This window comes from Meles meles, chromosome 10, assembly GCF_922984935.1.
Source record: "Meles meles chromosome 10, mMelMel3.1 paternal haplotype, whole genome shotgun sequence".
NCBI classification, from domain to species: domain Eukaryota; kingdom Metazoa; phylum Chordata; class Mammalia; order Carnivora; family Mustelidae; genus Meles; species Meles meles.
Window position 1 is genome coordinate 19,207,609 of NC_060075.1, and position 14,000 is coordinate 19,221,608.

The 14,000-nt window shown below is 37.4% G+C and overlaps 1 protein-coding gene across 1 annotated transcript in view; it reads right to left on the reverse strand.

Annotated features, from left to right (window-relative positions):
• Positions 1-14,000, reverse strand: part of EXOC4 (exocyst complex component 4) — a 740,765-nt gene that overhangs the window by 134,827 nt on the left and 591,938 nt on the right. Inside the window, exon 13 of the mRNA XM_046020865.1 lies at positions 13,759-13,914. Coding sequence (XP_045876821.1) covers positions 13,759-13,914 — 156 coding nt within the window. The remainder of the gene's footprint in view (positions 1-13,758; positions 13,915-14,000) is intronic.

Genomic DNA, 14,000 nt, shown 5'->3' on the forward strand with positions numbered 1-14,000 from the left:
ACAGATGATCACATGTAGGATTAAAATAACCAATAATTATAAGTTGAACACATACTCTAGTTTTTCAAATACCGAGAATGATTGCAGATTTAAAAGTCAAAATTCATGTATCATTGAGCCTCCACACCTGAGTATTCCAGCTCACCGATCATTCTGGTTACTTCTCAAATTACCGTACAATCTCCTTTTGAATAAATTAAACCTACTCAGGGTAGAGACACTAAACAACTGATCTTAAGCAAAGGCAATGACTCCCAAACTAAACAATGAAGTGGTCTGTCTTCAAAGTAGCTTTCTTGGAACAGAGAAGGGGAAGGAACTGAGGAATGGCTGGGGTGTAGGGGTTATATGGAAGACCAAGAAAGAGATGGGGACCTCCGGGACTAAGTGAGATAATACAGAGAAGAGTAAATGCTTTGCATCAAATGGGCAGAAAAGTGAAGATGGCTTCAGATTAAGATTTTTAGCAGGGGTAAAAAAAATGTTAGAATGATGATGTATTTGCAGAGAATTAGTAAAAAGGCAGTGAACAGTAACAGGGTTTGAGAATATGTGGAATTTTTTTTTTTTCAAACAAAAACTTAAAGCCTAAGTGATAACTACTCATAGTTAAATAACTTACAATGCTCAGCAGTGATCCCCTGTCCGGCGCCTACCCATCCTTCGTCTTGTGCCCCTGAAGTAAGTACCTATAGCTTACAAAAACCAACTATTTCTGTTCCAAGTTCTTCCAGTGGTTACATCCACGTGGAAATTGCTACTTGTTGATGTGTTAATTTTAGATACTTTGATTCTGACTGCCCTTCTTCCCCCCTCCCCTCATTATATCCAGTTCCCCTTCTTAATGGAGTTACATGATTATTTTTAGTTTATCTACTGGTCTCTCAGATTTTTATGCATGTCTTTACCGCTAGCAGACTCCCCACACGATAAATTGCTTATTTAACTACCCTCCTAGTCTCTGAGCCCCTAAGGCAGGAGGGAAGCAGGGAGGAGTGCAGAGCGGGAGAGAGTTTTGGGGAGGAAATGCTGGAGAGGCATCTGATACCTGAGCTGAATCTTGCAAGCAGAACAGGACAGGATGGAAGGAGGCAGGGGTGGGATGAGCAGAGGACATTCCAGGAAGAGCAATGGGCAAGGCAAACCCATAGAGGGAGGAAAGAGCACGGTAGATGGAGAACTGGAAAAAGTTCAGTATGGAAAAAAAGGCGTGGGTGAGAAGGTGAGTGGTTCATCATCTGGAAGGATGTCAGCCTGTAGCAGAGAGCGTCCGTGAGTAGAGACAGAGCTGGGGAAAGACAACAGCAGGCAAGGCCTTCTTGGCAGTGGTTTTGGACTGTCTCACTGCTGGCCGGTGTCTTAGGAACACCTCTTCCTGCTCCTACCCAGGCTAGGTAACAGGTATCCTTCCCAACACAGAACACTATTCTCAGCCTCTTTCTGAAGGGCTGAGTGGGACTCATTTGGGCAGATCATTATCTTCTCTTTGATTAAGACTCCGAATGAGAGAAAGAGGAATGGTGTTAAATGAACTAAAATCTAAGTTTAAAAAGTTAAGTAATTCCACGATCTGAAATTATACAAAAAAACACAATGTAGAAAACACTCTATCAGCGACTTTTTACCAATACTAATGAATAATTATAATCCTCCAATAATTGTCTACATAGATTAGCATTTATGCAATATATAGGAGAGATTTTAAGGTCTTTTTCATTTACTGACAATCTTATGCTAAGAAGACAGATATCATTTTAATATAATAACAAAGTGCCTAATGCAATCGTCTTGAACATTAATTGATATGTTTTGTAGCTGAGTCTCCAGTTAATTACCTGTCTTTTTTGTTTAATTTTGAGATTAAGTCTGCTTCTCATCTAGTCTTGCCTGGCGGTGCCCTACATCCATCTATGACCTTCATCTTGTTTAATCGAGGGGAAAAAAAAAACATTTTAGCAAAGCATTTTCTACCCTTGTACTCACTTAATATATTCATATTTTCTGATTCATCTTTCCTTTTATAATTATATTTTTAAGTCACATTAAGCCTGCAGAGATAGTGGAATATATGTCTCCATGCTAATGAACATTTTGTTCAAGCTAGCTAGCCTATTTTCTCCTGCACTGGATCTTTTACTTGTTCCTTCAAATTCATCTAAAGATTCTTCAACAGCTGTAGTTACTGGGAATCTTTTTGCTTTTTTTAAAGATTTTATTTATTTATTTGAGAGAGAGACCATGAGTGGGGGGTGGAGGGTGGGCAGAGGGAGCAGACTCCCCACTGTGCAGGAAGCCTGATGGGGGTTGAGGGGGGCAGCGGGATGGATCCTGAGCCAAACACAGACACTTAATCAACTGAGCCACCCAGGCACCGTCCCCCACTTTTTAAAAGTAGGCTCCATACCCAGTGTGAAGCTTGAACTCAGGACCCTGAGATCAAGACCTGAGCTGAGCTCAAGAGACACTTAACCAATTGAGCCACCCAGGCACCCTGTTATTGGGAACCTTTTAACAGCTATTGCTTGTATTGTTTTGAGAACTTTTTAAAATTTCCAGATGGAATTTTTATGAAAAATTATTTATGTTCTACTTTATTCATACCATGTTTCATCTAAACATATTTCTAAGCCCACTAGATTTCGGCCTCTCTGTCTAATCTGAGCTGGCTGAAGAAACCAGACAGGTTTGTAAAGACCTACTAAAGGCAAAACCGAAATAAAACAGACTAATTAGTGGCCATACCAAGGACTAGAACCTGGGCCTGTGAGCTTCCAAAAGGAACATGGTCCTACATGTGCAACTTTTAGGGAGGCCACTGAAGGCACTTTCTTTCAATTAAGACACTGGCTCACCATTCTTTACGTTTTATTCTTTTCATTTGAAGAATGGGTGATTTTACTTATTTTAAAATTAGTTTCATTCATCCAACATTTACCGAGGATCTGTGATGTACTAGGTAGGTGAAGGTGCAAACCTTTCTTCTTTCATTCTCTTTTTTTCACTAAGCATTTAATACAGAACTCATACCAAATCAAATCTCAGGAATGGCCTTGCTCTTTGAAATAGTATTTTGCTGTTCTTTAGTAACACTGAGTCCCTAATTTCATAAGACAACAAAAAGCAGCCTTAATAAACATGGCATTCACTTGATTCTACAGACAAAACAAGAAGTTATCTTCTAAAACACTCAGTAACTAAATATAGCTAAAAATATCCTTACTCTCTCTTCCCTGTTCAGGTCTGCATTACACTCTCTCTGAAACCTACATAAATTCCTTTATATCATCTTTGTATTTTCACTCTCTTTGTGTCATCTCTCTTTTTTCAACAGTGATTCTTTTTCTTTTTTCTTTTCTTTGATTAGGCAAACATAAAACTCAGAGAATTCATAACAATGCAATACAATGAATATTAACAATTGCAAACTAAACCCAGAGGGAAAGCACTTATATGACAAATGTCTGACATTAGCATAACATGATTAGAAAACCAGTCAAGATTATAATGATCAATGAAAATGAAGGAATAACTCAAAAGTTCAAACCTATAAATTCCTGATCTATTTTGAGGCTGGACGATCATGTTGGGGTAGTTCTTAGAGCTAGACCTTCCGGGCTCAATTTTTAGCTCTGTTGCTTAGTAGCTCTGTCAATCTGAGGAAGTTACTTCATTTCTCTACCCCTCTGTTTCCTCATCATACTTGAAAACAATGTTGCTATATACAATGCCAGATACCATCAACTCTGATGGTTGTAACTGTTCAAACAGATTGTATGATTTTTTTTTTATCATTCATCTTACTGCCTGCTAGACTTCAAGACTGTAATTTGTAGGCTTTATATATTCCTTGATTTCTATCAACTGAAGACTCTGTTCCTGGTCTCACCAATCACATCTATCTGCTTAAGGGTTTTTAAACCTGGCTCTGGAGAAGTGATTCTTATTTTTAAAACCCTGGGTCACTGAATGAAATGGAGGGTCACAGACTTTTGGGGATGATCTTTCTAATACAGATGGCCTCCCCGACTCCTAGACAATCCCTCCTCACTCCTGTTACTTGTCCCAACACCTTATGTCTTCTGTTAATTTTATCTCCAGAAAGCGGGACTGCTTTTATCAGTGGATATTCATTGATCTCAAAAGATAAATATATACATATATATGACAGATGCAAAGACAATGGGCTACAAAGCCCGCTTTCAGCTTCCTGGAGAACAAAAGGATATTTGCTATTTTTCCTTTTCTATTAAAGCCCTGAAAAAAAAATAAAAAATAAAAATAAAACCCTGGCTTGACCTATTTCTTCCCCCTCTATTCAAAGTTAAGCCTGGAAATAACATACTTTATTTTTTAGTTAAAAAAACAAGAATAGGAAAGGGCCTCATTTAGTAATGAAGGGAACGTAACCTTTATTCAATGCAAAGGGCATTGGATTCTATATTCATCCGTGTGTCAAATAGCCCTCTGAGCTTTAAAAACTAATTATAGGAGGGGAGTGTGACTTTTCAGTCTTTTCGGCTCCTGCCATGCTGTATGGTACTTTAACGTGCTCAAGGCTCTATCAACTCTACCGCATTGGCATATCAATAAAGGGTGATCTCTCCTACCTATCCTCGCTTCTATGACTAATCAGGATAAAGAATGTGAAAGATTAAGAGGAAAGAATCACTAACAAAACAGAACAGATTGAAAAGTTATTTTTCTATTGTTAAAGTAAATATAATTTGTTTTCAAACTATGTCTACATGCCAAAGCATGGACCAATCTCTTGGGCATAATGTTCAGCAAAATAAATTCCATACTATGATTAAACTTATATAAAATTTGGGTACACTCAATCTGATCTATGGTGATCAAAGTCAGAACAGTGGTTACCTTGCGGGGGGGGGGGGGCTATCTGGGCTCTGTATTTTGATCTGAGAGGTGATTCCATGGGTATAATCATATATAACATTTCACTGAGTTATATACCTTAGGTTACATTTGACTTCATCTATATTGTAGTTCACTAAAATTTTTAAAAAATGTATGTATAAGTTGTTTTACCTTCAAATTTAAGGTGAAAGGTGATATGCTTCAGTGAACAAAGCAGGAATAAGAAAGCGAGGGACCTAATCTAGCTTTTCTGTATCAGAAGCATGAGGTGGTACACCAATATGCAGCTCTTGGGATGGGCATTCTCTTTTTTGGAATAGGGCTAGAAGCCCATCCCCTTAAGCTACCGGAGATACTAATAAAACTAACTGAAAATCTCTTTGCAAGCATAGAAGACAATTAAGAAGCTACATAATAATAAGCCAAGGAAACAGGAAGATTAACATTCATTTAAAGTAATCTGAAAAGTTGGGAAACAATAATTTATCCTCTAGAAATTGTTTCTAATAAAACTATTCAGGTTATAGATATGATTAAATGGATACACTTAAAGAGAAAAATATATTCAGCACAAAAAAGGTTTTCGAGAAAAACATCTCGAGTCTTTGGTATACTTACGGATTTCTAAATATCAATCTCTCTCTAACAAAGGAGTTGCATCCTGATATTTAAAGAATGCCTACAAATCAGTAGGGAAAAGACAGATAACTTTAGTGAAAATGGGCGACAGATATGACCAAATATATTACAAAAGAGCATATTCAAATGGCCAATAAATACATAAAAGTACATTAAAAGGTGCTAAATTTCATTAGTCATGAGAGAAATGCATAATAAACCACAATGAAAGACTTCTACGATCCTACAAGGTGGCTAACATGTAAAAAAAGGAAATATCAAGTACAGATGAGATACGGAGCAACTGGGACTCTCACATACTGCTGTGAGTATAAACTCTCACTGCCACTCTAGAAAACTGTTTGGCACTGTGTACCTAAGGTGAACATATGCATACCTTATGACCCAGCAATTCTACTCTGAGAATATAAGCAACAGAAATATATACATATGGCTACCAAAATACATGTAGTAGAATATACATAGCAACACTACATGAAACAGTTCCAACTTATGGCCTATCAGCAGAATAAATGAATATATACACATATAAACACACACACACACACACACACACACACACACACACACACACCACACAATTTAATACAGACTATAGAGTAATGGGGACCTATACACAACAATAGGGAAGAATCTTGCCAACAGAATATGAAACAAATGAAGCCAGTCATAAAAGAATACATAAGTGCTTGATTTCATTTATATAAAATCCAAAAACAGATTCAATTAATCTGTGTTTAGAAGTCAGATGAGGGCAACTTTTGGAGATGCAAGTAGAGACTAGTAGCAGGTAGCATGAGAAGGTTCCTTGTTGCTATGCTTTCTGGGTATAAGTTACACAATAAAAAGTATGAAAATTTACCAAGATGTGCCTTTGACCTATGCTCAAACTAAAAAATAAATTATTAATAAAAAATAAACTATAGGTAATGTAAACAAAGAAACAGAAACTCTAAGAAAGAATCACAAGGAAATTCTGGAAATCAAACACATCACAATAGAAATGAAAAGTATTTTTTTTAAAATTCCTTTATTTGTTTATTTACAGCATAACAGTGTTCATTGTTTTGGCATCACACCCAGTGCTCCATGCAGTATGTGCCCTCCCTATTACCCACCACCTGGTTTCTCAACCTCCCCCCCCCCCCCCCGCCCCTTCAAAACCCTCTGGTTGTTTTTCAGAGTCCATAATCTCTCATGGTTCATCTCCCCTTCCAGTTTCCCTCAACTCCCTCTCCTCTCCATCTCCCCATGTCCTCCATGCTATTTGTTATGCTCCACAAATAAGTGAGACCATATGATACTTGACTCTCTCTGCTTGACTTATTTCGCTCAGCATAATTTCTTCCAGTCCTGTCCATGTTGCTACAAAAGTTGGGTATTCGTCCTTTCTGATGGAGGCATAATACTCCATTGTGTATATGGACCACATCTTCCTTATCCATTCATCCGTTGAAGGGCATCTTGGTTCTTTCCACAGTCTGGCGACCGTAGCCATTGCTGCAATAAACATTGGGGTACAGATGGGCCTTCTTTTCACTACATCTGTATCTTTGGGGTAAATACCCAGCAGTGCAATTGCAGGGTCATAGGGAAGCTCTATTCTTAATTTCTTCAGGAGTCTCCACACTGTTCTCCAAAGTGGCTGCACTAACTTGCAATCCCACCAACAGTGTAAGAGGGTTCCCCTTTCTCCACATCCTCTCCAACACACGTTGTTTCCTGTCTTGCTAATTTTGGCCATTCTAACTGGTGTCAGGTGGTATCTCAATGTTGTTTTAATTTGAATCTCCCTGATGGCTAGTGATGATGAACATTTTTTCATGTGTCTGATAGCCATTTGTATGTCTTCGTTGGAGAAGTGTCTGTTCATATCTTCTGCCCATTTTTCGATATGATTATCTGTTTTGTGGGTGTTGAGTTTGAGAAGTTCTTTATAGATCCTGGATATCAACCTTTTGTCTGTACTGTCATTTGCAAATATCTTCTCCCATTCCGTGGGTTGCCTTTTTGTTTTGTTGACTGTTTCCTTTGCTGTGCAGAAACTTTTGATCTTGATGAAGTCCCAAAAGTTCATTTTTGCTTTTGTTTCCTTGGCCTTTGGAGACATATCTTGAAAGAAGTTGCTGTGGCTGATATCGAAGAGGTTACTGCCTATGTTCTCCTCTAGGATTCTGATGGATTTCTGTCTCACGTTGAGGTCTTTTATCCATTTCGAGTTTATCTTTGTGTACGGTGTAAGAGAATGGTCGAGTTTCATTCTTCTACATATCGCTGTCCAGTTTTCCCAGCACCATTTATTGAAGAGACTGTCTTTTTTCCATTGAATATTTTTTCCTGTTTTGTCGAAGATTATTTCACCATAGAGTTGAGGGTCCATATCTGGGCTCTCCACTCTATTCCACTGGTCTATGTGTCTGTTTTTATGCCAGTACCACGCTGTCTTGGTGATCACAGCTTTGTAGTAAAGCTTGAAATCGGGTAACGTGATGCCACCAGTTTTGTTTTTGTTTTTCAACATTTCCTTAGCAATTCGGGGTCTCTTCTGATTCCATACAAATTTTAGGATTATTTGCTCCAGCTCTTTGAAAAATACTGGTGGAATTTTGATCGGAATGGCATTAAAAGTATAGATTGCTCTAGGCAGTATAGACATTTTAACAATGTTTATTCTTCCAATCCAAGAGCATGGAACAGTCTTCCATCTTTTTGTGTCTTCTTCAGTTTCTTTCATGAGTGTTCTGTAGTTCCTCGAGTACAGGTCCTTTACCTCTTTAGTTAGGTTTATTCCCAGGTATCTTATGGTTCTTGGTGCTATAGTAAATGGAATCGATTCTCTAATTTCCCTTTCTGTATTTTCATTGTTAGTGTATAAGAAAGCCACTGATTTCTGTACATTGACTTTGTATCCTGCCACGTTACTGAATTGCTGTATGAGTTCTGTAGTTTGGGGGTGGAGTCTTTGGGGTTTTCCATATAAAGAATCATGTCATCTGCGAAGAGAGAGAGTTTGACTTCTTCCTTGCCAATTTGGATACCTTTTATTTCTCTTTGTTGTCTGATTGCCGTTGCTAGAACTTCTAATACTATGTTGAACAAGAGTGGTGAGAGTGGGCATCCTTGTCGTGTTCCTGATCTCAACAGGAAGGCTGCAAGCTTTTTCCCATTGAGGATGATATTTGCTGTGGGTCTTTCATAGATAGATTTTATGAAGTTCAGGAATGTTCCCTCTATCCCTATACTTTGAAGCGTTTTCATCAGGAACGGATGCTGGATTTTGTCAAATGCTTTTTCTGCATCAATTGAGAGGACCATGTGGTTCTTCTCTCTTCTCTTATTGATTTGTTCTATCACATTGATTGATTTGCGAATGTTGAACCAACCTTGCAACCCAGGGATGAATCCCACCTGGTCATGGTGGATAATCTTTTTAATGTGCTGCTGGATCCTGTTTGCTAGGATCTTGTTGAGAATCTTTGCATCCATATTCATCAGTGATATTGGTCTGAAATTCTCCTTTTTGGTAGGGTCTTTGCCTGGTTTGGGGATCAGGGTAATGCTGGCTTCATAAAAAGAGTCTGGAAGTTTTCCTTCTGCTTCAATTTTTTGGAACAGCTTCAGGAGAATTGGTGTTATTTCTTCTTTGAAGGTTTGGTAGAATTCCCCAGGGAATCCATCAGGTCCTGGGCTCTTGTTTTTTGGGAGGTTTTTGATCACTGCTTCAATCTCATTACTAGATATCGGTCTATTCAGGTTGTCAATTTCTTCCTGGTTCAATTTTGGGAGTTTGTAGTTTTCCAGGAATGCATCCATTTCATCTAGGTTGCTTAGCTTATTGGCATATAACTGTTGGTAATAATTTCTGATGATTGTTTCTATTTCCTTGGTGTTAGTTGTGATCTCTCCCTTTTCATTCATAATTTTATTAATTTGGGCTTTCTCTCTTTTCTTTTGGATTAGTGTGGCCAATGGTTTATCGATCTTATTGATTCTTTCAAAAAACCAGCTTCTAGTTTCATTGATATGTTCTACTGTATCTCTCGTTTCTACCTCATTGATCTCTGCTCTAATCTTGATTATTTCCCTTCTTGCATGTGGAGTTGGTTTGATTTGTTGTTGATTCTCCAGTTCTTTAAGGTGTAGAGACAGCTGGTGTATTCTGGATTTTTCAATGTTTTTGAGGGAGGCTTGGATGGCTATGTATTTCCCCCTTAGAACCGCCTTTGCTGTATCCCATAGGTTTTGGACCGAAGTGTCTTCATTCTCCTTGGTTTCCATGAATTGTTTAAGTTCATCTTTGATCTCCTGGTTGATCCAAGCATTCTTAAGCAAGGTGGTCTTTAGCTTCCATGTGTTTGAGTTCCTTCTGAACTTTTCCTTGTGATTGAGTTCCAGTTTCAAAGCATTGTGATCTGAGAATATGCAGGGAATAATGTCAGTCTTTTGGTATCGGTTGAGTCCTGCTTTGTGACCCAGTATATGGTCTATTCTGGAGAAGGTTCCATGTGCACTTGAGAAGAATGAGTATTCTGTTGTTTTCGGGTGGAATGAGAAATGAAAAGTATTTTTGATGAGCTTATCAATACACAGGGCATAATCAAGGAAAGAATCAGTGAGCTAGAAGAAATGTCAATAGAAACTTCCAAAATTGAAATCCAAAGAGAAAAAAGAATGAAAAGACAATAGAATATCTAAGAACTGTAGGAATAATTAAAGGAGGTACTGTATTTGGACAATGGGAATACCAGAAGCAGAAGAAAGAGAAAAAGGAACAGGAGAAATATTTGACTAAATAATGGCTGAATTTCCCCAAACCAATGATGGACATCAAATCACAGATCTAGGAAGCTCAGAGTACACCAAACATCTCTCTCTCTCTCTCTCTCTCTCACACACACACACACACACACACACCCCTACACCTAGGCATATAATATTCAAATGGCTCAAAATAAAAAACGAAGAATAAAATCTTGAAAGAAGACTGAGGCAAAAAGTTACTTACTGAAGAACAAAGATAAAAGTTACATTAGACTTCTCTTCAAAAACCATGGAAGCAAGAATAGTGGATTGAAATATTTAAAGTGTTAAAACAATCACCAACCTAGAATCTTGTGCCCTACAAAATTATTTTTCAAAAGCGAAGGAGAAATAAAGACTTTCTCTGGCAAACAAAAATTGAGGGAATTTGGGAGTTCCCCACTACTTGTGAGGTAGGATGCTGCCCAAATTACAAATCATTTAACAAGCCAATTAAAAAATGGGGGAATTTGTCACTAGCGGACCTGCTTCACAGAAGATGTTTAAAAAATTCTTTAGGGCAAAGGAAAATTACTTAGTTCAGAAATTTGGCTCTACATTAGGTAAGGAAGAGCATTAAAGGAGGAATAATAAAATCTTTTATTTCTCTTACTCCTCACTGGTCTACCAGATAACAATTTGATCAAAAGAATAATAGCAGCATTATATGGAGTAATTATTGCTTATGGTAAAAGAAATACACGAATGACAACAACGTTATAAGGGATGGAAGGGGAGAATTAGGAACACTTTGTATAAGGTACTTGCATTACCTGTTTTAGTGGGCTGGTGTTAAGTGGACTTGAATTAGTTATAAATGTATATTGCAAACGCTAGAGAAACCACTAAAAAAGGTAAAAGAAAAGTATAATTTATATGCTAAGAGAGGGGAGAAAGTAGAATCATATAAAATAGTCAATTAAAACCAGAAAGCAGAAAAGCACAACCCATCAAAGAAAAAAATACAGTAAGTTAGACTTCACTAAAATGTAAAACATTTGTTCTACAAAAGAAGCTGTGAAGAGAATGAAAAGGTAAGTCTCAGACTGGGAGAAAATCTTTGCAAAACACATATCAGATGGAGGACAGCATCTAAAACATACAAAGAACTCTTAAAACTCAACAATAAGAAAACACAACCCAATTAAAAAATGAGCAGTATCTCAACAAAAATATATATACAGTATCAAATAAGCATATGAAAAGATGAAGTTCAACATCATATGCCATTAGGGAAATACAAATTAAAACAACGAGATTTCACTACACACCTGTTAGAATGTACCAACTCCACAACATTAGCACCAAATGCTAGAGAGGATGGGGAGCAACAGGAACTCTCATTTACTGCCGACGGGAATGCAAAATAGAACCACTTTGGAAAACAGTGACAATTTCTTACAAAACGAAATACACTCTTACTACACGATCTGGCAATCACATTCTGTAGTATTTACCCAAATGAATGAAAATGAATCAAAACTTACATCAACACAAAAACCTATACACGAGTGTTTAGAGCACCTTTATTTATAATTGCCAGAACTTGGAAGCAATCAAAATGTCCTTCTACTGGTGAATGGATTAAACAAACCATAGTACATCCCTATAATGGAGTATCACTCGGGGATTAAAAAAAGAGTTATCAGGCCACAAAAAGACATGGAAGGAATCTTAAGTGCATATTTTTAAGCACAACAAGCCAATTTGAAAAGGCCACATGTGATTCCAACTCTCAGCTATTCTGGAAAAGGCAAAACTATGGAGATGGTAAAAAGAAATCAGCAGTTGGCAGGGCTTTGGGGAAAGGAAGGCAGGGATGAATATGGGGAACACAGAAGAGTTCTAAGGCAACTATATAAATCTGAATGATACCAATACAACCATTTATCTTTGTCAAGACCCATAGAATGTACAACAGGAAGAGTAAACCTTAATGTAAATCATAGACTTCAGATGATAATAATCAATATTAGCTCATCAAGTACAACACATGTACCACACTTAATGCAAGATGTTAAAAACACAGGACACTGAACATGGTGGGTAAGAGTACATGATGGGAACACTATACTTTTGGCTCAATACTTTCTGTAAACTAAAACTCCCCCCCCAATAAAGTCTATTAATCTAAAAAGTCAACTCTCTCTCTCTCTCTCTCTATATATATATAGTTAAATTATAGGTGAATTTGTGAGTTTCACAATTTTTATATGGTATTAAATGGCACTCTAACAAATTTTCATAATAAAAGGCTGGAAAAATGTGGCACTATCATTTACGTATGAATACAGGTAACTTCATGAGCAGCGAAAACCTATTTACCTACAGTTACAACCCACATTCTGAGAAAAAGATGAGCCCACAGTTGTATGATGAGTTAAAAGTAAAATATTGGCCATTACGTTCTTTATTCCTTTTTTGATCTTTGCTTCTTTAAAGTGCTCTGGTTTTATTTTTACTATTTATTCATTCACTTGGATAGGCAAAAAGCAGTAAGGTTAAACCTAATTTTAATGTGACAAAGTATTACTTCATTTTTCTCCCTACTTTACACAGCTCTACAGTGACAGAGGTGAAATATTTCACTGTGGCCATGTGAAAATGAGTAGTGTCATTGAATGAGGCCACAGTGTCATGGCTATGTAAATAATTTAAATTGTACAAAGTTAAATGTTGAGTGATAAAGTTGAGACCTTACTTTTCTCAAAATAAGTAGGAACCAATCAGAGATAATACAATGAATTTGAACAACAAATTGAGCTTCATGAGAAGCTCATTTATATTTCCAGAAAGTTCCACTAACAGTTCTAGGAACTGCAATTGCTAAGAACAATTTTAAAAGACTCTGTATGGGCAAGAACTTTATGTCATTAATTGTCATCTTTCCAAGGTATGGCACATAATAAGGTCAATACAGCTTTGCTGAATAAATAAATGTGTTAATGAGTAAATCACATGCTTCCCCTTAGAGGAAAAAACGACCTACAAATTAAAAGATATTTTAACTTGATTTAACAATTCTCTAAATTTGATCCATATTAATCCCTTAAAATTTTTTTTAAAAGATTTTATTTATTTATTTATTTGACACAGAGAGAGAGAGATCAAGTAGGCAGAGAGGCGGGCAGAGAGAGGGAGGAAGCAGGCTCCCTGATGAGCAGAGAGCCTGATGCGGGGCTCGATCCCAGGACCCTGAGATCATGACCTGAGCCAAAGGCAGAGGCTTAACCCACTGAGCCACCCAGACACGCCCCCCTCTAAAATTCTGAGTATGAGGCATATTTACATGGGAAATGAGGTGTGTTAGGATAGAAACAGACTTTATTGAGTTCATTGCTGTTCGATATTTAGAATTGCCTCAAATTTCATGTAAGGAGGAGTTAGCTAAATGGATGTTTTCACTTCCGATGTTTAATACAACATAGGAAAGAAATCTGTTACCTTATGAAATCTTCTTCCTCTTCTCTCTTTGGCCTCAGCTGTTTGGGCTGAGCCATGTTCATCCAGTTTGGCAGAGATTTCAGGAGTCTGCTGATGTCATCATCTTTTGCCCACGATGCACTGATGACAAGTTTCTCTTCTGACTGAACAATGCCCCTGAACACAATCAGTGGAAAAGAGATACTTCAGCACACTGCCTGCTGTCCAGTTAGCATTTTTCATCTACCTTAGAAGCAGCAGAA